This window comes from Colossoma macropomum, unplaced genomic scaffold (genome assembly GCF_904425465.1).
Source record: "Colossoma macropomum unplaced genomic scaffold, Colossoma_macropomum, whole genome shotgun sequence".
NCBI lineage: Eukaryota > Metazoa > Chordata > Actinopteri > Characiformes > Serrasalmidae > Colossoma > Colossoma macropomum.
In genome coordinates this window covers 35,016,821-35,042,163 of record NW_023494787.1, presented here as the reverse complement: position 1 = coordinate 35,042,163, position 25,343 = coordinate 35,016,821, and the positions used below count along the sequence as shown (strand labels likewise).

Below are 25,343 nucleotides of genomic sequence, written 5' to 3'. Positions count from 1 at the left end.
ACAGTCTGTAATCGTAGAACTACAAAGTGCAGCTATATGGTAAGTGGACCTGATAAAATGGACAAAGAGTGTACAAGGTGTACTTAATGAAGTGGCTGGCCAGTGTATATTAATGTATTAAGGGTATGCAGTGTATATTGAGTATATTAAGGGTTAGGGTTATTGTTAAAATACAATTAGTTTTTAATTGGAGGAAGTATTTGCCCTTTTTCCAGCTTCTCGAATGTTTCAGATCATCAAATTACTTTTAATATTAGACAAAGAGAATACAAGTAAACACAAAATGTTGTTTTTAAACAATGATTTCATTTATTGAAAAAAAAATGCTGTCCAGCCCTATCTGGCCCAATGTGAAATTGTAATTGCCCCCCCAGCTACTAAAGCAACCAGTTAACCAAATTCAATCAACTATTGGGTTCAATTTCACCAGCCATACCCAGGCATGATAACTGCCAGACCTGTTAAATCTAAACATCACTTTGAACAGACCCTCTCTGGCAAAATGGAGCAGGCTAGAATGTCTCAAAAAGCAGCACATAATGCCACGTTCTAAAGAGATTCAAATACAGATGGAAAGTCATTGAAATCTACCAGTCTGGAAAGGGTTACAGAGCCACAGATCTGGGATGCCAGCAAACCACAGTGAAAACCTTCATCCACAAATGGAGAAAACCTGGAACAATGGTGAACCCAGGAGTGACCGACCTACCAAAATTTTACAAAGAGGGCATCAACGACCCATCCAGTAGGTCACAAAAGAAGCCAGTTGAACATCTAAAGAACTGAAGGCCTCATTTCCCTCAGTTAAGGTACATGTACATGATTCCACAACAAGAAAGACACTGGGCAAAAATGGAATCCATGGGAGAGGTGCAAACCAATGACCAAAAATGACTAAAGGAGCAAATATATTTCACAGCACTGTATGTACCTATATGTATGTCAGTGCATTAATGTGTTTATGCTTTTGTATGCACCTGTCTCTGGCAGCCCTCTACAATGATAAGCTTCTGCTGTGGTGAGGTTCGGGCAAAGACAATCTCTGTGTGGTTCTTCAGCACATCGTCCATCTGCTCCTGGGTCATATCCTTAAGATCTGAGCCATGTATCACACAAGCTTTGGCATCCCTGATGACACATAGCCAAACAAAACACAAAAACAAAAATAACCAAAATCAGTATTATCATCATCTTAAGATGCTTTTGTAGTACACCGTACTCCCTGCCGGAAGTGCCGCTCTAGCATAAAAAAGGACTAAGCCTTCACATGCTAAACCCCACATGTTTTATCAGGACCAAGTCTAGATACCATTGCTCAATTGTGTAAAATACACTGTGTAATTAAGATAGGCCTGATGTTTGTATTTCTGTTGTGACAGTCTGTGATGATACTATAAGTATTGAGTTTTAAGTGGTGTACTTCAGCATTTGTTTGTGTGATTGTGTGAGTGTTCACAAAAACCATGTCAATGGTACAGTACCTGGGGTTAACCTGGCTAACAGGGATATTAAGACGAGCAGCAATATCCTCTACTGTCTCGTTGCCCTCAGAGATGATGCCCACCCCCTTGGCGATGGCTTTGGCAGTGATTGGGTGGTCGCCTGTCACCATGATGACCTTAATGCCAGCTGAGCGGCATTTGCCCACAGCATCAGGTACTGCAGCACGGGGTGGGTCTATCATGGACATCAGCCCAATAAAGCAGAGGTTATCTGTCTGGAAGTTGACATCATCTGTATCAAAGGCAAAGCCTTTGGGGTACTGGTCCTCAGGCAAAAACAAATGGCAGAAACCTGCAGAAACAAAAGGAAAGAAAAAGAGACAGACAGACAGAGAGAAAGAGAGAGTGATTGAGACAGAGAAGGAAAGAGGTACTGGGTTCAGTCTAGTATTTTCAAAAAAGCAAACCATTTAAGCACATAAGTGTTTTACTCTCAAGAGCTCATTTTACGGTTGTTTGCCCTGAATTTGCTGTTGCAGTCATCAGCTGGACAGCTGAAAGCTTGGGATATTCAGGATGCTTTTTACAAAATCATAGTTTACATAGTGACCTAGAATAGATATGCAGAGATATAGGAACAAGTTAACGGCCAATGAAAGCAGTAAAAACATGAGAACACTCTACTTTTTGCTACTTAAGTGAGATACATTTTAGTGACAGGGAAGTATTTCAGTTTTTGATGGAAAGAGAAAATTGGATGCTGTCAGTTACAGTCTTTTACAAACTTTTCACAGGCAAGAAATACTTGCCCTTCACTTTTACTGTGTCCTAAACATACTGTTAGCATTTACTCTGAATAAACTCCAGTTTAGTATTTCAGTTTGCACTGTGCTTTGATATCTCTGCCCTAATAATTCAAAAATGCATTTTACTCTGCTTGATTTACTTCTCTCTCACTCACCCAACACTCTCTCTCCCAGTCCTCCCAGCTCCAGGTAAGCATTCTGGAAAGCCTCCTTCATCTCCTCATCCATGGGCTGCTCCTTGCCCTGCACCATGATGGTGGAGCAGCGGTCCAGAATACGTTCTGGGGCCCCCTTCATCACCAGCAGGTAGCGGTTATCATTGGGGTCTTCAGTCTCATGAACTGAAAGCTGGAAGGATGTTACACACACACATAAAAACAACTTTTAGAACATTAAATTGTTGGACATACGAAAACTAAAATCTATAGCTTTCACCATTTCAATATTCTATTGATTACGAAAGATTGCAAGTTCTTGTCTTTTATGCATCCTATGTCCAAATACTGCTCTGCCCCATTATGAGGCAAAATGGTAAAAACAGTTTTTATTGACCATTCCTGACAAATGTACAGAAATCTTTTCATTATCGCTCTTGGATCTTGAGTCTTGTTTTTAGAGCACTGTAAGAATCAAACATACTTACATCCACTCAATGTTTTGGAAAACCCAGCAGTGGGGCAGCCATCTTATTTTGAAAATCAAATTCATTTATACTTTTTAAAGAGCTCAGCATAACTAAAATAATACTATTTCCACCATATAAATTTACGCACCTCCAACTATGAGATATATTAAATATCTATTTAATTCTAATCATTGGGTTGAAAAAAACATATATGTATGCTTTAAGGTTGTACAGTCCTTACACAGTCTTTTGAATGTTTTTAACTTTATCAGTTCTGCCGTCCTCTACCCTTTCATAAGTGGTCAGTTTGGACCACAGGACCACCGTCGGCTGGATATTTTCAGTTTGCAGACTATTCTGGATTAGTTTAACATACAAGATGACTCGATTTTTAGGCATCTTCTTACAGTTTAATTAGCGATGTCCCAATTAACTTTTTGCCCTTTTTTATCAGAGTTCAGTTCACTTTACTGTGTGCATAATTTGACATTCTGGACTAATTTGTTTTTTAATCTGCTTTTTCAAAATGAGCATTTTATAGTGTGTTTAATATTGGCTTATGATCAAATCTGATTAAGTACTTTCATATGATGACAATATCACTTCATTTTCTATTATATGCATTGTATTATACAATATATAATTTATATAACTGATTTCACTTTTTATGTAAAATAACCATCTTATATGGTGAATAAACTCTCATGCTATTATAATGCGAGCGCAATTGCTTCACTTTTCGCTCACCTTTGAACGAGCTAACGTTTCTGCTAACGCCAGTTTTAAACCAGAAATGTTGCACACAGACAGTAAAGCACAATGTTTCTGCAAAGCATTTTTAACCGATGGTGATTCAAGGATAAAAACATGCAGGAATGGTTTTGGTGGCATGGCGCCCACAACAAGAGGTACAAACAGTCTCTAACTGCACACACACTTTACATTGCAAGGTGGCTACTTTAAACTGGAAATGCTTGAGCTGCAGATATGACATGTTTCAAGCCTCTTTAAACAGTTCAACACTGCAGACATTTGAATTTTTTGCATTCTGAAAAAACTCCTCGTTGCTGCAGGTTGTGAATAATGTCAGTTTAAGGCATCTCAACGCAAGTGAAGTAAACAGAGCACAAAAACTAAACAAAGGATACAAATCTGATTGACCTTATTTTAGCCAATACCTGATCAAATAAAATATGCCTTGACATCCCTACACTGAATAAGTTAATAAATTAAAAAAAAAACATTTAAAAATAAAAAATAAACGTTTGACATTTTATGACGAAGTTTTCAATATCCAATTTTTTAAAGATCAGTGGAAACCCTGTTAAATACTTTAATTGTATCTTTAATTGTCTGATTTGTACTGAGTATTAAGAGTTGGCTTATATATAATTATCTAGGCTGATACCGATTATTGGTAAACATTGAGGCCGATAACGTTACATGGGGCCAATGTTCAATGGCCATTAATGGAACGTAATGTTTAATGACATAGTAATGCTAAACATTTGATTATTATAAAAATAAAGAGCATAGAGATTCCATATAATATTAACATATAGAAATTATGAAAAAATGCAAGGAATCAAAGTCATTAAAAAGACAATAGATATAAATAATAACTTGCAAACAGCTCTGAAATATATGTAATTAATTAAAGATCTTCCTGATCCAGTATGGCTGTGGGCAGAAGTGTTTTTTCAGTTGCATTAAAGATGAACATTCATCATGTAAAATACTTCTAATGGGCAAAGACACAAGTTTAAATATCAATTTTGATTATCATAAAATGAAAAATATCAGCTCAGATTACTGGCAGAGCTGATAATCGGTTGACCCTTACTAAATATCTAATTCGTAATTATATGTTTTCTGGCCATTAATTACACCAAAATGGTATTATGTTACATTTCACTTTTTAGGTTATTACTAACCTGATACTTATTGGTGGAGTTGAAGGGAATCTCTGCCACCTTCTTATTCTTGTCCCTCATGGCTTTGACTGAGCCACAGGAGAGCTCGATACACTTCAGCAGGGCTGACTCAGAGGCATCACCAGCCACATCTCGCTTCAGGATTGGCAGAGATTCCTGCCCTGCCTTAAACACCGCTCTATTACAGAGCGCTGCCACACGGGCTAGTGATACCCACGTCACTGATGTCTTATCAAAAGATGTCCCTAAAAAAGAAACAGTTTGTTGAACATTATTAAAAATGCAACAAGAACAATAAGAACCATTTTGCAATAATGCATTTTGTTATCCAGTCATATGTTAGTGCATCATGGCTGGTCACATAATCCAAGAAAATATCAGAACATGCAACTAATATAACTGTACTGTACTGGACTGGGCTAAATTTCTAAATCTGAAATGAAAAATATGAAGAAATCTCTGTAAAACTTCCTTAACATGGAGCAAGAGAATTGTAATTTGAAAAATATTCACAAAGTGAATATGCTCATCTATGAGTCCTCCAGCCTCTCTATCTCATTCTGGTTATGAAAAAGCACAACCGATATTACGTTAGCTCTTTCACATTGAGACATTTAAGATGCATGACCTATAAAATAATAGAAATAAATAGAAATAGAAAGAAATAGGTATCATAAATAATATTGTAAACTGCTCCCTAATGGCATTCACTGTAAACAGATAGCACTGCAGGTTTATCCTCTCACCAGACTGGTCCTCAGTGGTGTCTGCCTCATGGATCTGATTGTCAAACCACATGTGGGCGACAGTCATACGGTTCTGCGTTAGAGTGCCAGTCTTGTCGGAGCAGATGGTGGAGGTAGAACCCAGAGTCTCTACAGCCTCAAGGTTCTTCACCAGACAGTTCTTACGAGCCATGCGCTTAGCTGTAAGGGTCAGACACACCTGACAGAGAAAGAGAGATAGAGGCAGAGAGAGAGAGAGAAAGAGAGACAGAGAGAAAACAAAAGACAAAGAAAAGAAAGAAAGAAAAAAAAGAGCAACAGAAAGAAGGCCAGTGCAAGGGTGGACAGTTCAGACATTGAGAAGGAGAAAGGAAAATAGGGTGAAAAACAGAAAGTACAAGAAAAAAGGCATGAGTCAAAGAGAGAGAAAAAAGAGCCATAGTTGGAGAGGTAGAAGAAAGATACAGAGTTTGAAAGAAAATGTGGAATAAAAAAAGAGAGAAAAAGACAGTCTGTGTTAGTAAAAACCCCGACACAATTTTACTAGCACAGTGTATTGCAGTGCAGTGCCGTGCAGCAGTGCACTTGCAGAACATTCTAGAAAGAGGGCCCTGAAGAGCTAAGCACAGGTGCAGCACAGATACCTAAAGCACATTCTGGCTTTGTAGCGCAATCAGTGGGCACAGGCTAGCCCAACGCAGCCAAGCACAGCAACAGCCTACAAAAATGAGTGCCAAATCTCTCCCAATTTTCAGCCATTAGCAAGCGCAAGCAAACTAGAGATACCACAGAGTAATACTTTTTCAGCTTTTCACACTGGCCTAGGCCTTCAACAGTGAGAGTCTGAAAAAGAGGACAAAAGAGAAACAGGAACACACACAGAGAGACAGCGATAGAGTCACATTCACAAAGAGTCACAGAAACAGAGGATTAGAGAGAAAGAACACAGTAAAAGAGAATCACATACAACAAGGACACAAGCTGTCACAGACAGACATGACAGTAACATGGACCATCAACACCACCACCAAGTCACAAATAGTACCACTGACACTACAAACGGTAATTAGTAGGAGAAAAGTAGAGAGTTACAGAGGGAGTCGGCTACTGAAGCACAGTGAGCAGGATGTAGATACAGTTTTTAACACCACATTTAACTAGGGCCCAACCAAAATGAAAATTTTATGACCATTACCAGTACTGATTTTAAGGAGCTAAAATTTCAGATAACTGATCATTTCAGCTATATAATTTCTATTTTCTATTTTATTATTTTATACTCCAGTAGTCAGTTAAACAATGCTTTACTAGCTGACTGGATTGTGAGTGCTTGTCACATTTATTTAACACAAATAATAAATAATACTATTTATTTATTTAACGTCATATTTTTTATTATGTTTCTTTAAAAAGCAAAAATAAACTTAGATTATAACATGCTGTCATCATACTAAAGGTTAAATCTGGATGCACTTTACACATTTTAGTCATTTTAACCACGATTGTGTTTTTAAATGTATCAATTCAGTCTGTGCTGCTGTGATAAACACTAGCACATCAATAAAAAATTAACTCTGCAAAAGTGTTTGATCTTCTGAAGGCTTTCTTCATGTCAGACGCTTGTTACAATATTGGACTCAATGACATTTTTGAGGTCTACCTGTTCATCTAAATCAGTGTGTTAATTTTTGTTCTTATTGATTTGAACAGGAGATGAGACGTAGATGAGACACAGATGTCACATAAGAGAGCGTTTACAGATGTTACATGCAAAGTAAAGATATGACCAGCTGTATGTGAATCAGTGGGAAGACGAGGAAGGGAAGTTTGTCTCTTCCTTGTTGTTTCTGAGCCTAATGGTACATAGGTACCTGATGGGATTTACATTCCTGTTCATTAGAAATGAACAGGAAAGTAAATTAACACCCTATAGTAGGCAAGCAGGTAGACAAGGGAGGGAAGTCATAGGCAAAAAGTAGATCTACTATACTTACATATACTATATGTGTACTATGCATTTATGTGAATGCTAAACGTTGCACGTGTTATTTTAATCAAGGATGTAGATGTGCTGGTAGATGAGGGAGGTCTTAGGCAGATTATTGAACCTGTCTGCCCGTACTATAAAGGTGAGCAACTAATTATCAGAGGTTTTACCAATGAGTCTCTAAGGATTCAAGACGTCTGATATTATTGGCCTGAACCATCAATACTAAACACAAACACACACACACACACACACACACACACACACACACACAAACACACACACAAACAAACACACACACACACACACACACACACACACACACACACACACACACACACATATATACCCAGAAATTAAAACAATGAGGAGGCAACAGGACAGAGAACAACAACAAAAAAGCAGAGCAGTTCTCACAGTGACAGTAGCCAGCAGGCCTTCAGGCACATTTGCCACAATAATGCCAATCAGGAAGATGACAGCCTCCAGCCAGGTGTAGCCCAGGATGATGGACAGGATGAAGAAGGTGACGCCCAGAAAGACGGCCACGCCGGTGATGATGTGGATGAAGTGCTCAATCTCCTTGGCGATAGGTGTTTTGCCAGTCTCAAGGCCAGAGGTCAAAGTAGCGATGCGGCCCATGACAGTGCGGTCTCCGGTGCACACAACAATACCGCGAGCCGTACCTGCAGAAAGAAAGAAATAGATCACTTCAAATGTGTTTCATATAAATTCTTTTGTCAGTGGTTATTTTTAACATCTTTAATTTTTTTTTTCATTTTTTGTTCAATAGACAAAAGTTCTATTATTGGAAATTACCTGCTTTGAAAATGCTTTGGTAATTTTGCCACTTTCTCCCATTTACACATAGAAGATCTTTTCTATGGAGTTTCATAGAAGTCACTCAGGATATACATCTATCCTTCTATTCAAGAGGACCATGCTAATAATTATCACATTAGTATTCCTCCCTGAGTATTCATTAATTTTTTGTCAGTATTTCTCATCAGCACTTACATACATATAGCAGCTATCACTGAATAATTCGTTGTACATTATGAATTTTGAGTAAACTTGTCCAATGAGTACCTACTCCTTCAAAAGTCATGTCTCACAGTCTCTTATGTCTCTGGCCCACAGTACAGGACAATCCAACCATTTTTGAGGCCAATTTGTCTGTTCTGACAATCACAAAAGGTGTCCCAATTTCAGGACGGACTTTCCAGATTATCCTGTGATGTGAGGTATAATCCAGTCTATACATCTTTGCTTTATTCATAGTCCAGTTGTGGAAGCCCCAGTTTTTAACTGTAAATATAAAACATGCTCAGTATTTAAAACAGAAAATCTTGTTTTGGGGGTGACCACATAAATAAATGGATAAATATACATTTATAGATAGATAGATAGATAGATGGTGTTGACATCATGTGTGGACAAGAAGCTTAATGGAAAGCCTGGAAAATAAAAAGCTGAACAGACATAGTATATAGAATATAGTATAATGCTAATGTCCACTCAATTGCTTACTTAAAACTAGGATAAACTAATTTTATTCTTGTTATTACAGACATAACTGCAAAACTACCACAGCAACCTGTACTTTAATGTCATCCACCACATTTGTTTTGAACTAAAGGCACTTCTTCATGAGAAATTCTGAGAGATCCCAGGTTGGTCTTGACTTGTAAGGCCTCGGTCTTAGTTTGTAAAAATAATGTGAAAGCGTGTGGTGTTTTATTCTGACTGCAAGATGACAAAAGAGGACAAAAAATCTGTGAAATTTGCCAAAATGATTTCAAAATGATGAAGCTTCATAGCACTTCAAATTTATTTTAAGAATTAGCATCTGTTAATCTAGAGTGTGAGCAAAAAATAAGCAATGCTATATTAGTTTTGGTACTGTAACATTTAGGCTAGAATCTATTTAAGTTAGCTGTACTGTATTGATCATATCTATAAATCCTAGGCGTGTAACACTTCACAAAAAATAGATAAACAGGTATCTTGATTCAATACATGTTTCACTACAGCAAAAACAAGGAATGCTTGAAAGTCTTATGTTAATATGTTAATGTTTTCATTTTTAGCTTATTATAGCATCCCATATTGAGCCACGAGATAATATGTTAGCCCTGAACTTATACACTTAAGAAGAGTGTGCTTTCCTGCTCTTGATTTTAAGGTAAAGAAGAAGCAATATTTTCAGAGGATGCTGGTATCTATCCATCTATCTATCTATATATACATATATATATATATATATATATATATATATATATATATATATGTGTGTGTGTGTGTAGTCCAGTTACTGATATGGTGTTCAACCCTAAGTCTGAAACTGAGTTACCTAAATGTGTGTGCCATCTGGTAATGCAGAACAGCTTTCTAAGTTTTTTTGTATTACTTGTATCCACCAGTGGGGGGCAGTAGATCTCCATTATGCAGTTAAGCCAGTCTCCTAGTATTAGTGTCAGGAATTATTGCACAGCAGCATCCTGCTGACAACCTGAGCATATGCAGTCAGCCACTCTTTAACCAAGAGCATTACACTGTTGACCTCTGCTGAGGCAGGCACTTCAATGTAAGAGTCGCAGTCAGTGACTGAAAGGCATACAGAGGGCCATGGCTCATATGTTCAAGCAGTCCAGAATGCTTTTTTATAGAACAACTGTCCTGTGTCAATCAATGACACTTGTTAGGTTTCGAAAGTAAATCTGAACCTAGATCCTCGCTTCAAATACACAGGGCAGCCTGACTGAGGAATTCAAGTTGAACTGTACTGTTGCTCAGTCAAGCATTGAGCATGCAAACAATCTAAACTTTGAAAAAGAAAACAAAGGCCACATACACAGTAGGGATGTTTCAGGAGTAAAACATAAAACATTTTTTTGGTTTCAGTTTGGTTTGTTCTGAATCATCAGACCATCAACAACCTATTAATTTACATTTTGAAATGAACAATATTATCATTGAGGAGTTTCATTTTATCACCAGGTGTTTCAAGTTATTGTATTCTACACTGACTGCATTAAATGAGCAAGTAACTTTTGCACATCAATCACTTGTAAAAGTATGGCTACATCAGTCAAATGTAATTTTTGTTTCATTATCTTTAGCACTAAAACCACAGGAGAAGTGAAATTTAATCCTCAACTTCACTTGCCTATAGCAAAAAAAAAACAGTTAAGGTTTTTTTTGTAGAATGACAGAGAACGTTTTTGATCGTAAAATCTCTATTTATTACATAATGTGATTTTTTTTTTATTTCACTCAGAGTTAGAGAGAGAGAGAGATTGTGTGGGTGATTGATTGATAAGTGACAAGATAGAGTGAATACATGGAAAATAAACTGCAAAGGTGGTTGTCATGACAACACTTTTCCATTTCAGCAAACAAGGACAAAAACAAAAAAATCAAAACTATAGTATGAATTAGACACGGGGGCAGAAAATGAGTCCAGAAGCAGCTAATGAGGTAGGTGTTATGATGATATACCTTCAACACAGTTGGTCGAGAAAAAGGCGATGTTACGGGTTTCCAAGGGGTTGTCGTGGGTGCAGTCAGGTGACCTGGTCTGAGGCTCTGACTCACCAGTCAGAGAGGAGTTGTCCACCTGAAGATGGAGATAATATTATATAAAAATCCATGTTATCATACAATTTCTACCTAGCTAGCCTTTAAGCAGACAAATAAGAATAGTTTTGACACACTGAAAAATGAATGGCTTCCAGAGCAAAAAATGCATATGTATACCTTGCAGCCATGAGCAGAGATGATCCTAAGGTCAGCAGGGATCCTATCTCCTCCTTTCACCTCCACCAAATCTCCAGCCACCACCTCCTCAGCATTAATCTGTAGCTTCTCACCCTCACGGATCACCAATGCTTGCTATGTCACACAGACACATAAATCATACTTCTGAACACAAGAAGAGGATTACATTCAGGCATCTGTAGAATTTTTGGACCCTCTTCCTTAAACAGAACTCGGACTAGGAGGCCAGCCTTGCATTTGTAGCACTTATCTTTATTTCTTTGCTGTGTGCATGTTTCACAGACGCCATGCTGACCCATCCAACATAGAAAATGGCAGTGTTTATATAGACTGGCTCTGGCATATTGTTGCCTGGACCATTGCCAAACTAAGTACAATAGTTCTTAACCTATACGTAGACAGCTAGACATAACTGTTCGGAATGTCCTCCCTTTTTCCTCCCAGGTACAGCTTACAGGAAACATACACAGATCACACACATATTATAACACATAATGTCGACAATGTTGGGTTTCCCTTTTGAGTCTTGGTTCCTCCCAAGGTTTCTTTCTCTTACTCTTAGGTAGCTTTTCCCTTCTACTGTCACCATTGGCTTGCTCATGGCAGCTTAGACTCGGATTTTTCTGTAAAGCTGCTTTGCGATAACACCTGTTGTAAAAAGCTATATATAATTAAACCTTGACTTGACTTGACTTACTGAACATAATATTACACATTAAGCATATAATACAGCAGATCCTTCCCATCTTTAGACAGTTACAGGATTTTATGTTGTGAGACAGGACAAAATAACTGGGATTGAGATTGAAGTACACATTTAGTGCTCAGACTGTTTCAGTATTAAAGCAGGGTTATAGTCATTTGCACTCTTTAAGGTGGATTTATGTTTAGGTAAGTAGGTCTGAAAGCACTACTCTGGCAATCACTAAACATGTCATCCTTGATTAAAGTCAGAGTGGAATTTTGATCTTCATGACAGTTAGTGATACAAGTATGTTTAAATTAGTGAAGAGAATGAGAGATCAGGTCTGAGATTATGATCAACGCTGACACTGGAAGTGATGTGGGTTTTGGTAAAAAAAAAAAAATTAAATAAATAAGTTTTTGCATTTTTACTGACTGTCAGTACCTGGGGCACCATGTTCTTAAAGGACTCCATGATCTTTGAGCTTTTAGCTTCCTGGAAGTAGGAGAAGCAGCCGGTAATGATGACCACTGCAGACAGCACGATACCCAGGTACAACTGAGGAAAGAGCCAGAGATTATGGATTAGGGTGTGCACAATCTAGTGATTATGTTCTGTTGAGGGATTACTTACCTATCCCTACTTTTTCTGTCCTTGTGTTTACCTGGTTTCCTAGAAACTAATTGCAGCTAATTTGATCTGCTTTGAGTTCATTTTGAGAACTACTACTGAGCAAAAAGTTTTTATACTTGCTTCTCTGTCTTTGTGGCTGTACGCTGTTCTGTCTATTGGTGTTCCTCTTGATAAGTGGTGCACAATTTCGTGAGATCTATGCTGCAGCAGAGCTTGGTTCCAGCTTCTAACAAGCCTGGTTCTAAAACAGAGATGCTCCTAAACAGCTTGGTTAGTTGTTTTAGGTGTGTTAAAGGAGGGTTGGTATTAAACTCTTAGGCAGTGGTTCCCAACCCTAGTCCAGGAGTACCCCTGCCCTGTACATTATAGTGTTTCCCCTGCTCCCAACACACCTGATCCAACAAATGAGCTCATTAAAAAGCCCTTCATAACTGAAGTGGGTTTGATAGAGCAGAGAAAACACTAAAATGTGCATGGCAGTGGGTAGTTCAGGACCAGGGCTAGGAACCTGTGCTCTAAGGTGAGGGATTTCCAGCATCAAGTAGCATTCAAGCTCTAAGCTTCTAGCATTGTTTTTATCCTTGTCTACAGATCAAGTCCTGAAGTCCTATACTAATACCCAACACTATCCTAATACCCGTGGTTCTTTCCAAGCTCCCCCATCTGCTCTCCACCAACTCTGCGTGTATATGTGTGTGTATGTGTAGGAGTGCGTCCTCACATTGTCTCCAGCTGGCTCATCTTCGGTGGCAGCCTGGATGGCATAGGCCAGGAAGCACAGGATGGCTCCAATCCACAGTAGAATGGAGAAACCCCCAAAGAGCTGCCGGCAGAACTTCACCCACTCTGGGGTGGTGGGGGGAGGGGTCAGTGCGTTTGGACCATCCCGGGCCAGATACTCGGCTGCCCTAGCGTTAGTCAGACCCTAGAAAGAGAGACAGCATGCAGGTATCATCACTAGTGTAACCAGGACAACTGTTTTTAGTTGTGACAGCTCTACACTAAACCTGGACAATTTGGTATCTAGATCAGCAAAACATTGAGAACTGTACAGTTTCAATATTTTGATATTGCCTGGATCCTCAGTGGAAGATTCCTTAAAACAATAAAGGATGAATAAAACATCTGTGGAACTCACCTGTACAATGTCAGTGTTGTACTTTCGGCACACTTCCTCAATTGACATCTTATGTTCTGTCTAATAGAGAGAGTTGCATGGATAGAATGTAAGAACGCGACAGAGTGGGACTGAATGTGAGAAAAAGAGAATGTTCACTTCCAAGGATGTTAATCATAGTGAAAAATGATAAAAACAGCTACATCTAGACAGATGATGTTGAGCATAGAGGTAAAGAAAGGATTATGCTAAATATGGTTTCAGAAAGCTGATATTAAGTATTGTTTTTTCATGTTTGTTTGTAAATCAGATTTTGCTGGCTTGATGCTTGTGTGTCTAAAAACACAATTTAAAATGAGAAGTTTAGCTCTGGCAACATATGAGTGAAGTCGTGTTGGTCTGATAATGACACTAACTCAAATCTATTCTGGTAATATTACTAGCTAAGCCTAAATCTTTTCATAACCAAAATGAGTGAGGGTGAATATATCAGTATGTAAGTATAACATTGTTAAAAAGCCAGCACAAAACAACCAGTGCATATGAGCAGATGAAAATATTTGTGGTTTTTTCAGTTCAAAAATATTTTATTGTCCATGATGAAAAACACAACACAAAGTTTTATTTGAAATGAAAAACTTCTTTTTGGCTCCTTTGATTAGAAACAGGTTAGAGGCTCAGACATCACAGTATTTAACTGCTAAGTTCTTTGAAAGAATCCTCTAAAGAGAGTAATACAACAGTATTTATGCACCATGTGTTTGTGTCTTACCAGTGGCACTTCCTTCTTCAGGTCATCCAGATCCTTCCCTCCTTTCTTTTTGGGAGATTCCTTCTCATCATTGTCCTGTGTGGTTGCCACACGGTAGCTGTCCGACCGTCCATACTGCAGAAACAAAAAAAGAGGGGGGAATCTCAAAGTCCAGATCATTGAACACAACATCATCTAGAACAGAAGCCTGAGGCCAGGACTATTGTGCTAGAAAAAAGTCACACTCAAGGCTTTAATACCAAGCCTAGTTGGACAGAAATTTATTTTTCGTTTTTAAACAGTCCACTTGTCTCCGTTACTTGTCTCTGTTGTCGTCTGCCAGTAGTGGTAATAGATGATTAGAGCTGATGACCCTTTTGGACCAGAGTCCTGTTAAGCTGGCAAAAGCTTGTTCCCTCACGAGCTGTCAGTGTTTAACCTTTTGCAGAGAAAATCTCACCAGAGACAGGTTATAAAAACAGCAGACTGGATGGTGTTGGACGCCACAATCAACAAGTTGCTGAATCTGAACTCATGAAGATTATTTGCACTAAATCTTCCATAGTTCATCACTTCGGGCTGGCTTACCCAAAACCACATCTACTACATTTTCAAAAAAATTGTAAGCAGTAATCAAACTCTTTGCTCTTTGAGATGGACATGAGGTTTACAGGCACTGTCAAATCACTGATTTTTCCATTAACAGCACAAGGATTTTTTGTGATGTGGCTCAGTAATACAGAGTTTATTTTATAATGTATTTTACAACGTCTTCGAACGTGGCCGGAACTATCCTTTTATAATCCCAAATTTAGCATGTTTCTCCTGACAAAGGATGCATTAGACTAGAATGGCAGTGAAGTATTGAGCATTTACTGCACACAGTGTGATGATAAAAGAAAAGAATGAGTGACCAACATGAAAATAAAAACGACAGGTACAGCACCATGTATACTACAGGTAAACTGACTACAGCTACCACAATGCAATGCACTCAGAACCTTAACCCTTCACATCCCTAACAGTAGCATGAAACATTTGATTTAGTTTGCCTTACTTGACCTCGTACATCCTGTGATGTGACTTTTGCACATGCGCACATTGCGATGGCGATGCAGAAACAATATATTCTGCAGTCCTAGCTGGTATTGCTGCCATTCATATCTATAAAATGCAACTAGTGGATTTAGCAGTTGGATGCTGCTAGTTACTGTTAACAAGCTATATTCATGCTATCACCAGAATAAGCAGTTATCCAGGTTTGTGAATGCTGAAATATGCTAAGCAGGAGAATCAGGAGGTAAACATCTCCCACACTACATTTATATAAATGTTTTTTCTTGTTTTTTCCCTTTTTTTGCAAAATACCTGCATCTAAATTAAGATACACACAAACAGTCTCTCCCTTAGGCCTCACTGGGCATATAATTTCTAAAAAAATGTTTTTAGAAACTGAGCAGCAACTAAAATTCTCCAACAATTGTGCTTTTATTTACATTTTATAGGATTACTATGCATATGATCCTATAATTTGTCTGGGATTATTTTACTTATTTAAATGTTGTAAGTAGTGTTTCTTTGTCATTGCTTGCCACATTTGCTCCTTCTCAGAGAAACACAGGTAAACAAAGGTAGCAGGGTCAGAATAAAGACTATCAAGTGAACAGGTAAATAATTTTGTGGGCACATAATATTTTTATTGAAAAAAAGTCACTGCCATAAATTTAATTAATAAAACATATATTCTTACATAATATATAATATTCAATCCTTTTTCCTTATATAATACAACTCTGTTTCCAAAAAAGTAGGGAAGCTATGCTACATTTAAATAAAACAGAATGCATACATTTAAACCCTATATTTAATTAAAAATAATATAAAGACAACATATCAAATGCCGAAACTGAGAAATCATGTGTTTTCTGAAAAATATATGTCCATTCTGAATTTGATGCCAGAAACACATTTTAAAAGAGTTGGGACAGGTGATGCGTACCACTGTGTTGCATCACCTCTTCTTTTAACAACACTCTGTAAGCATTTGGGAACTGAGGAGATCAACTGCTATAGTTCTGAAAAAAATGTTTTCCCATTCTTGCTTGATATAGGATCTCAGCTCCTCAACAGTCTGGGGTCCCCTTTGTCGTATTTTTAGTTTCATAATACGCCAAATGTTTTCAAAAAGGTTGACAGGTCTGGACTGCAGACAGGCAAGTTGAGCACCTGGACTGTCTTAGGAGTCATGCTGTTGTAATGCTGTGTTCAGAATGTGGCTTGGCCTTATCTTGCTGAAATAAGCAAGGCCTTCCTTGAAAAAGACGTTATCTGGATGGCAGCATACATTGCTCCAAAACCTATATATAGTTCAGCATTAATGGTGCCTTGAGCACTAATGCACCCTCCATACCATCACAGATGCAGGCTTTTGAACTGTGTGCTGATAACAAGCCAGGATGTTCCCTTTCCTCTTTAGCCTGGAGTGTCGCAGTGTCCATGATTTCCAAAAATTATTTTAAATTTTGATTTTTCAGACCACAGGACACTTTTCCAATCCACTTTAGTTTATCTTAAATGTGCTCTGACCCAGAGCACTGTTTCACCAGGTGGTTTTTCTTAGCATCACACAACTTTATCAGTCTTTTGTTGCCCTGTCCCAACTTTTTTGAAACTTGTTGCTGGCATAAAATTCAAATATTTTTCAAAAAACAAAACATTTCTCAGTTTCAACATTTTATATGTTGTCTTTGTACTATTTTCCTTTAAGTACGGGTTTTAAATGAATTGCACATTATTGCATTCTGTGTTTATTTACATTTTGCACAGCGTCCCAACTTTTATTGGTTGTAGAAAGCATTTGAAAATATGCAAACCTATAATCTCAAGAACACAGCAAATCAACAATATATAAAGTACTTCAGACATTTAATTGTGAGATAATCATGACAAACTCATGTTTCAGTTTAAGAGTCTTCTTTTGGTTTACTGTAAAGGTATAGCCTTCTGTAAACAATGTATATCTTTTACTACAGAATTTACAACTATATGCATGCAAAGCACCTAGAAATCACCTGCTAGACAAGGAGAGGAAGGAAATGCCACTAATTCGACATGCTCAGTCCCTCTGAGATCCCCAGAGATGTGGGAGGGATCTGTGTGTGTGTGTCTGAGTGTGTGCGTAGTGAAGGGTGGTCTAATGTAGTAATGTGGTTAATCCATACTAGGTCACTTTACTGACGTGGCATGCCTGTATTCGCTGTTTGTGTCTTTGTGACCTATTTGGAGCTGGTAACCAAACCATAATGCATGATAAGACCATCCACCACACAAGCAAAACCTCCATTAGCTTAAAATCGGAATTCATATTTTGCCATTAATGATTGCAAGATAAAAAATAACTGCTGTTGCAGCCTAATAAATAAGTTTTCATTGTCTACAATTGTTTCTTGCATAATTTTAATACTACTTTGCAAATTAACAACAAAACAGTTTAGTCCATAATAGTACTAAGCCTTAAATAAGGGCAACAAACACTAGGAAACAAAACAAATAAATGCACAAAAAAAGCATTTATGTGTGTGTGTGTGTGTGTGTGTGTTGTTTTGGGTGAGGTTGTGTGTGATCAGTTTGGCCATCTGTCGAGACTTCCCTCATTTTATCCTCTGGCTGCGACAGTAGAGCAGGATTATGGTTGTTTACTACAGTTTGGATTAACCCACTGAACAATCGTAATCTAAGTCTCTCTCTCTCTTTCTTTCTCTCTCTCGCTCTCTCCCCCTCTCTGACTAAAATGTTCATATCTTCTTTCATTCATATTAATTTAATATAATACAATATAATATTCTGCATATTTGTCACGTCATTTATTCATTCACTGAGTTTCTCGCTTACTATATTAGTGAGGTAATCTGTCTCACATGGCTGACAATGACCACACTGAGCCCTTGGCTCAAGTGTACTTGTTAATGAAAGTCTCATAAACAGCAAACGTGTTCTCATTAACAAAGCGTTTTCCTTCTGACATTTACTGTTCAATCCTCCATGCTCATGCGCACTGTTCCACAGACACCCTCCTGAGTGCAGCCTCATTCATCTCGAGCAATGTCGGCCAGCAGGCACACATGTGCCCTTTTATTTCAAGGCCCACTGGTTGCTATTCTCCTTTAAGACCAGCTGAAGTGCACTTACAGAAGTTTCTGGAAATACCTAGATCTTTGACATTACCAATTCCAAAGCCTGCAGCATTCACACTTTAGCCCAACATATAGTGTACCAGAGGCTGGGAGAGAAATGACATTTTATGCTTATATATCAAATTACAGTGAATAACAATGTCCTCTTTCATCGTCATATTAATCCATATCCAGATTCAACAATGTTAATCCATTTCATTTCATGGATGTCAACACAAACATCCTACATCTGCACTCCAGTTAATTAGGGGAGACTTTTTGTAAAAAAGAGAACTCCCTCCGCTCCCTTGGTGTTTCCTAATGACCCAAGGGAAAAAACAATATGAAAAGACTTATTGCACCACACCATGCCCTTAAAGGTAAGCGATTTTAACCCAATACACTTTTTGTCAAATTCAGCAAATGTCTCCTCACGGTATACTAGCTGTCAGTGCTGTGCGTGTGCTGGAAAAAAATCCAGTGTACATACACAACCCTGGCTCAGTAAAGCGGAAACAAAAAAGTGGCTGGGGCCGAACCACACAACACTATTCCAGTCAATCACCAACATGGGGCATTTGAGCTTGTGCACAGGACAGGGGGAAGAGGAGGGGCTATGTGCTGAACTCCATGCATTGCCAAGAAGGAGAGATGGCCAAGAAACAGCCATAGAGGAGAAGATCCAAAGAACAAAGACTGAGAAAGTAGTTCTTAGATCAGGCAAGGGCAAAGAGTCGTATTAACATCAGCGAGGCATCTCAACGGTGGGGAGACCTTCAAGAGTTGATGAAGCTGAAGCTGGCTTCCTATTTGTCAGCTTCTTGTTCGAATTTTCCCATTCTACCTTAAATGGTGTAGCAGTTACATTCAGGTACCTCTTGTTCGAATTTTCCCATTTCATCTTAAATGGTGCAGCAGTTACATTCTGGCGTGTCTTGTTTGAATTTTCCCTGTTCCACCTTAAATAGTAACTGTAACTGCCCTGCTGCACTATTTAAGGTGGAATCACATCAGTATCGGCAGATATTTGCTTTAAAAAAATCAACATCAGACAGACAAATGGATTTTACCGATACTTCAAATCAATATTTGATGATGTACTGATTGTTTTATGTAAGAGCAGAACGTTTAGACCAGGGGTCTTTAACTAAAATTCAATAAGGTCCAGTTAGAAAAAATTTCCTCAAGCAAAGGTCCGGAACATCATAATGTCTAACTTGTATTATGATTCATACACTGTATACTGAAGTAGCCTAGTAGTTAGATCAACATCTTATGCAGTCAACAACTGAATGTGAAATCAAATAAAGAACAATTCAGTAATATTTCAACAACATTTATTGTCAGTTTTCTCTTTTTAGAGCACACCATGTAAAATTATTTCCCTCTGACTCACTTCTTCTCCAGTCATGTTTCTCACCTCTGTCTATTAGTGACCTCTGGTTTAGACAATACTGGGCAACTGTGCTTTTTATTTATTTTTTCTGTACTGGTAAATGTTATATTTGTCCGTAATGGTAATGCCTTTTATAAATGTTTATGAATCATTGTCGGTTTTGGCATTGGCAGATATGTACATGAATAATATTGGATAGGGATGTATCAATATCATTTTTTCACACTGAGTATGAGCACAAGTACATGTTCTTTAGTACCCAAAATACCAAGTCTGATATCATAATGAACCTACTTAAAATTAAGTAGTTGTTAGAGTAAATGAGTGCAATGTACCTTAACAATTAAACTGTTAAAATCTAGCTGATTTTAAATGAAATGCATTAGCTAGCTATGTTACATTAGATACCTTGAATTGAGTAGTACTGCAGTGGAGAATTTTGTGCCACGTTAGGAAAATGCTTCTGGACAGCTGTAAGTAAAGTACATTTCATAGTTTTGTTCTCATGCTCCTCAGTGGTCTCTGTGACAGTAGGACCATCTTGTACGGACATGCCCACACCGTAAGAAAACGCTCCCTCCATGCTATATGAAATGCAGTCCCTACAGACAGCTCTGTCTATGAAAAATGTTAAATAAAGCTGTTTCATTCAAAATAACACGCTGCACACGAGTACTGAGCAAACATGTTGATAAACTGAGCTACTGCAGCTCTGCTAAGTACTAAAACCAAGTGGCGATGTACACAGTAGAACAATTCTCTATTTTACAAAGACAGCTTAAAAAATCACTGTATTAATGCTTATAATGTAAAGTCGGCATATACGACCTTTGGTAACAAATGTTGACTTGTTTGGCCTGTTTTGTTAACCTATGTGTTTCCACCTGTACTAGGGAAGCAGTTGTGATTGTGTTTATGTGTGCTTAAAAACTGGCCAAAATCAGGCAGTGTATGACTGGTAGGGGTGGGAATCTCTAGGCACCACACGATTGGATTCGATTACGATTCAGAGGGCTGCGATGCAATTATAAAACAATAATCGATCGCTGTGTCAGCAAAAAATATGCGCAATGGGACGTTTGCAACATACCGTGAAAGCCCTGGTTCTCAACAACTGAGAACTGGCGTGCAGACTGCAGGTCACACAGAAATGCAATCTCGCCTAGCGTAGCTAACGAAAAGCCTTATTCGCATTTATAAGCACTGCAGTTGGTTTCCTAGTACGTTAAATCTGCAATAAGAGACTGTCAAACACTAAAAAGTTGCGAAGATGAAGTCAGCTTCTCTTTTGAATTTTCCCGTTCCACCTTAAATGGTGCCGCATTTACATTTGGCGCCTCAGTCAGAATTTAAGGTGGAACGGGAAAATTCAAACAAGAAGCTGGAGAATGAGAAGCTGACTTCAGCCTCGTTAAACAGTCGAAAGTTGAGAGACATTTTACAAGAAACTATTCAACCTTTGAGGAAAAGTGTCCTGGCGGAGATGGGAGGAAAACAGCTATAGCTAAAGCTTAAAGCAGAGCAAAGTAAGTCTGCATTTTCATCTATATTTTTTAGCCTATACTAGGACACTAGCACGTACTGAGACATATTGGACATAAAATGTTGTGGCTCCCAAGATAGTTTGATTTTTGTTGAAAGGACAAAATGGCTCTTTTTATTGTTTGTGTTGTCGACTCCTGACCTAACTTAGCTTTTAATGCTAAGTGTTTTTGTTATGTGCATGCCACAGACTGTCCGGGTGCTGCACTTCCGCACTTCCAAGTTCCGCCTTTTGCATTCCGTCAACATTACGTTATGAATTAAAATTTAGAAAATCAATTTTTGAAATTTGTGAATCGATTCAGAATCGTCTCGTCTGCATCGCGATGCATCTAAGAATCAAATTTTCCCCTACCCCTAATGACTGGAAGAAATATGCAAAGGCGGAATGTTAAAAGTGACCAGCACCTTTGTGTACACTCTCCATAGGGTTAGCAACACTTCTCTGTATGAGCAGTTGATCACTGCCAGCTTGAACTGTTTGTTCATTAGTGTGGCAGCATACACGTGGTATCATAAGGTATTAGGTGGAATCGGATGTTAGTATTGGAGCACTTTTATGAGGTCTAGTACAAGTAAATGCGCATAGTATCGGGCCGACACTCAATACCAGTATCGATATTGATGCATTCCTTATATCAAATATCTGCAACAGCCCACAGTTTCCAAATCAAAACATTTTTTAGTTTAAACCACTAAAAAGTTCATTACACTCACAAATCACTTCTTTAAACACAGTTCTTACAGGAACTAAATGTAGTTTTATTCCATCACTCAAAGTACACCCTTGTGGCAATTTTTTAAAAGTGTAAACCTCCTCATTATCTATGTAGTCATTTTGTTGTGTAGTTCTTAACCTTTGTGACAAGGCTCAGCAATCAGAAATGTTTATCAGTCTGTTATTTTCTGTTTCTTTAAGAGATGGTGGATCCAGGTAAGTAAAATAAGAGCTGTCTAGTGATGTTATCTTTTGTTACCCATTATGATCAGTAAAATAAAATCTAAACAATTAACTTTGTAGGAGAGAAAACAGATTGAATTGCTGTTGAGAGGATCAACCAAATTAAGCTTCTTGATCGACTGGGGGATGTCCAAACGGGCATGACATCACCACCATCAATGCGTAGCACAACAGCCTGTGTGTATTGATTGGGAGACTGTGGGCTATGGCATAAAATCATTATGGATACATAAATAGTGGAAACTACATAATACACACATGCCTACACACACTTTTTCTGTCCCCCTCGCTCACCGGGAACAACCAGTCCTGTCGATGTGAATGATATATCGAACAGAGTGTTTTACACAACGATGTATAATCACACTTCTTGTCTTCCAGCTCTGACTCATTCTCTCTCTGTCTCTGTCTGCCTCTCTCTTACACACTCACACACACACCCCTACACACTCACTACACACCTCCTCCTTTGGGTTGCATAACATGCTGATTTGTATGCATCTCAGTAACGCCTACATTGTTTTGCATTAGACTGCATTATATTGAAAGAAGACATCAACAGTGAGGCAAGGAAGTGAAAAATGCTTCTCATGGCTTGTATTTTTATGGCACTGTATTACCTCTCTCCTCACCGCCGTACCTGCCTCGACCCTCTATCGCACCTGAGCCTCTGATGCCAAACCACCGGCTGAGGCTACCTCAAGGTGACACAATCTCCATCTTTTCCCCCTCCTCCTCTGTCCTCCCCCATTTCCTGTCAAGAAATTACCACCCTTCCACATGACCCTTCGAGTGCCTGACCTTCGTTCATCTTTACTCAATGCACCAGCTGGACGCAGCTTCTGGTCAATCAACCTTTGATTGGCTTTGATGGTTTGTCTAAATTACCTACTACCGTTCAACATTATTATCCCTGTGGTGCAAATGAATGCATGACAGCAGCACCAGCACTGGGAATTTCCACTCTGACTGACCAACATCCCCCTTGAGGCAGTCACAGAGTGTCAAACGCAGTCCCTGACTGATATGACTAAGACTGAACGACACCATTTAGAGAGTCTTGACAACATACAGCATTCATAAAATACTGAGCAATTAAAACAGCGGTGATTAAAGGATATGCGTCAGAGCTTTGATGAGCCGCAGGTATTTTCAAGATGACTTCAACATATGCCTTTTTGACCAATCCAACCGACTGAATATTTGGAAGGACACTCTGATACCACAAAACTTTCAATGTATTATTAACCTTAATGTGAAAGAAATGTGCTTATACTGCATCTTGACATCTGCATCTGGACTGTAAACACTAATTTGAACCAGTAATCAGCGCAGAAACTGGGGGGGGAGCAGGCATCCATCTTGACGCAGTTGTCTGCACCGCTCTTCACCAGTCCTTTCTGTTCCCTTTATCGACCATTTGGAATCGATGTATGTCACGAATCCAGCAAACACTGTGTGGCTGGGAAAAGTATCAAAAGAGGGCAGCGTATGTGCATCCTTTGCACCAATTGGAGTCCCCACCCTTAATTTTTAATTTATCTGTAATCGTTGACAGAACTGCACCACATCTTGTCAGGACTATGCTAAAATCATACTAGGATATTCTCTGTAACATACTCTGCAATTAATTCTGCCTGAACATATACTTTACAAAAGGGATTGAGAAGATATGATGAAGCTTCCTAAAAACGAGTCACGTATTCCTAATAAGGTAAATAATCAGTTCGTGTGTTTTCGTATATTTCTAAAACCATGTGCTGTAGCAAAATGTGTCCATCTCTTGCATATCAATCGTGTCTCCAGTATGTAATATGTCTGCCAGTGTACTGAGCTGGATTTCGACGATGGGTTTCCCGTCTTCTTCTAACCGCATTATGACTTATTATGAACCGTCTTGTACTGAACAGATCTGAAGCGTCCTGCACCATTATTTTATAATGTTGGTGATGTAAAACCCATCCTCTGTCCACCATAGCTGAAAGGTATGAAGATTAGACGAAGAGGATGGATATTGCTGATGGGGGGTTACAGTGCATTCCCACTAAGGTAACCGAAATCTGGGATGGAAATCAAAATATGACAAAAAATATGGTAAAATAAACCACACAAACAGGTGCCTAATAGGCTAAACATTAAGTTTAGTGCTTACCCCCATTTTGGCGCAGTCAGTCGGTGTCTCTGCAGTCGTTCAGACGGCGTTTGCTTTCTCAGTCAGCCAGGAGAGACGGAGAACGACGATGTAGGAAGAAGAGCGCGGAAAAGAGACCCCTTCAAACAGAAGGTCAATTCTAGAAAAGATAATGAATGAAATAAGTGATTTCTCTAAGATATCATTTATAATAACGGACACGGCGGGGCCGTCATGAAGTAACTCGGTTAAAATACAGCGCGATGGGTTTGGTTAACTAAGATGATTTGGGTGCGCGCGACACTCTCACCCGCCAAAGCAGCCGGCCAGCTGAAGAGCCAAAGCGCTTCGTCCTGTGTTATGTCTCCCTCCGCCTCTGCTGCTGCTTGATGCCGCGGCACACCCCGAGCCGCTTAATCCGCGTCTGAAAGAAGCGCCGGCAACCAGACCAAACTTGCTAAGAACAATTTCGTGACATACTGTGAGGACAAAAGTATGTGGATACCTTACTCATGCTTTTGCTGTTATAACAGCCTCCACTTGTTCCACTAGATTTTGGAACAAGGATGGAAGGATTCACTTCCATTTAGCTGCAAGATTCTGGCTCACAGTCACTCACAAACAAAAAAACCACCAAAAATGAACACAACTGCAAC

The 25,343-nt window shown here is 38.7% G+C and overlaps 1 protein-coding gene across 3 annotated transcripts in view; it reads right to left on the bottom strand.

Annotated features, from left to right (window-relative positions):
* The window catches only part of atp1a3a (ATPase Na+/K+ transporting subunit alpha 3a), a 30,808-nt gene extending 5,751 nt beyond the window's left edge, over positions 1 to 25,057 (bottom strand). The window contains exons 1-14 of one of the 3 annotated variants that reach the window (XM_036567105.1): positions 24,998 to 25,057; positions 24,709 to 24,847; positions 14,507 to 14,620; positions 13,756 to 13,815; positions 13,339 to 13,542; positions 12,429 to 12,542; positions 11,279 to 11,413; positions 11,021 to 11,138; positions 7,937 to 8,205; positions 5,554 to 5,752; positions 4,808 to 5,052; positions 2,404 to 2,596; positions 1,482 to 1,794; positions 978 to 1,128 (exon numbers count right to left, since the gene is read on the bottom strand). In XM_036567105.1, coding sequence (XP_036422998.1) covers positions 978 to 1,128; positions 1,482 to 1,794; positions 2,404 to 2,596; positions 4,808 to 5,052; positions 5,554 to 5,752; positions 7,937 to 8,205; positions 11,021 to 11,138; positions 11,279 to 11,413; positions 12,429 to 12,542; positions 13,339 to 13,542; positions 13,756 to 13,815; positions 14,507 to 14,620; positions 24,709 to 24,714 — 2,121 coding nt within the window. In that variant the 5' untranslated portion in view covers positions 24,715 to 24,847; positions 24,998 to 25,057. Of the gene's footprint in view, positions 1 to 977; positions 1,129 to 1,481; positions 1,795 to 2,403; positions 2,597 to 4,807; positions 5,053 to 5,553; positions 5,753 to 7,936; positions 8,206 to 11,020; positions 11,139 to 11,278; positions 11,414 to 12,428; positions 12,543 to 13,338; positions 13,543 to 13,755; positions 13,816 to 14,506; positions 14,621 to 24,708 lie in introns of all 3 variants that reach the window. The other 2 variants (XR_005007070.1, XM_036567104.1) reach the window with 2 other exon arrangements.
* Between the last annotated feature and the right edge of the window lie 286 nt (positions 25,058 to 25,343).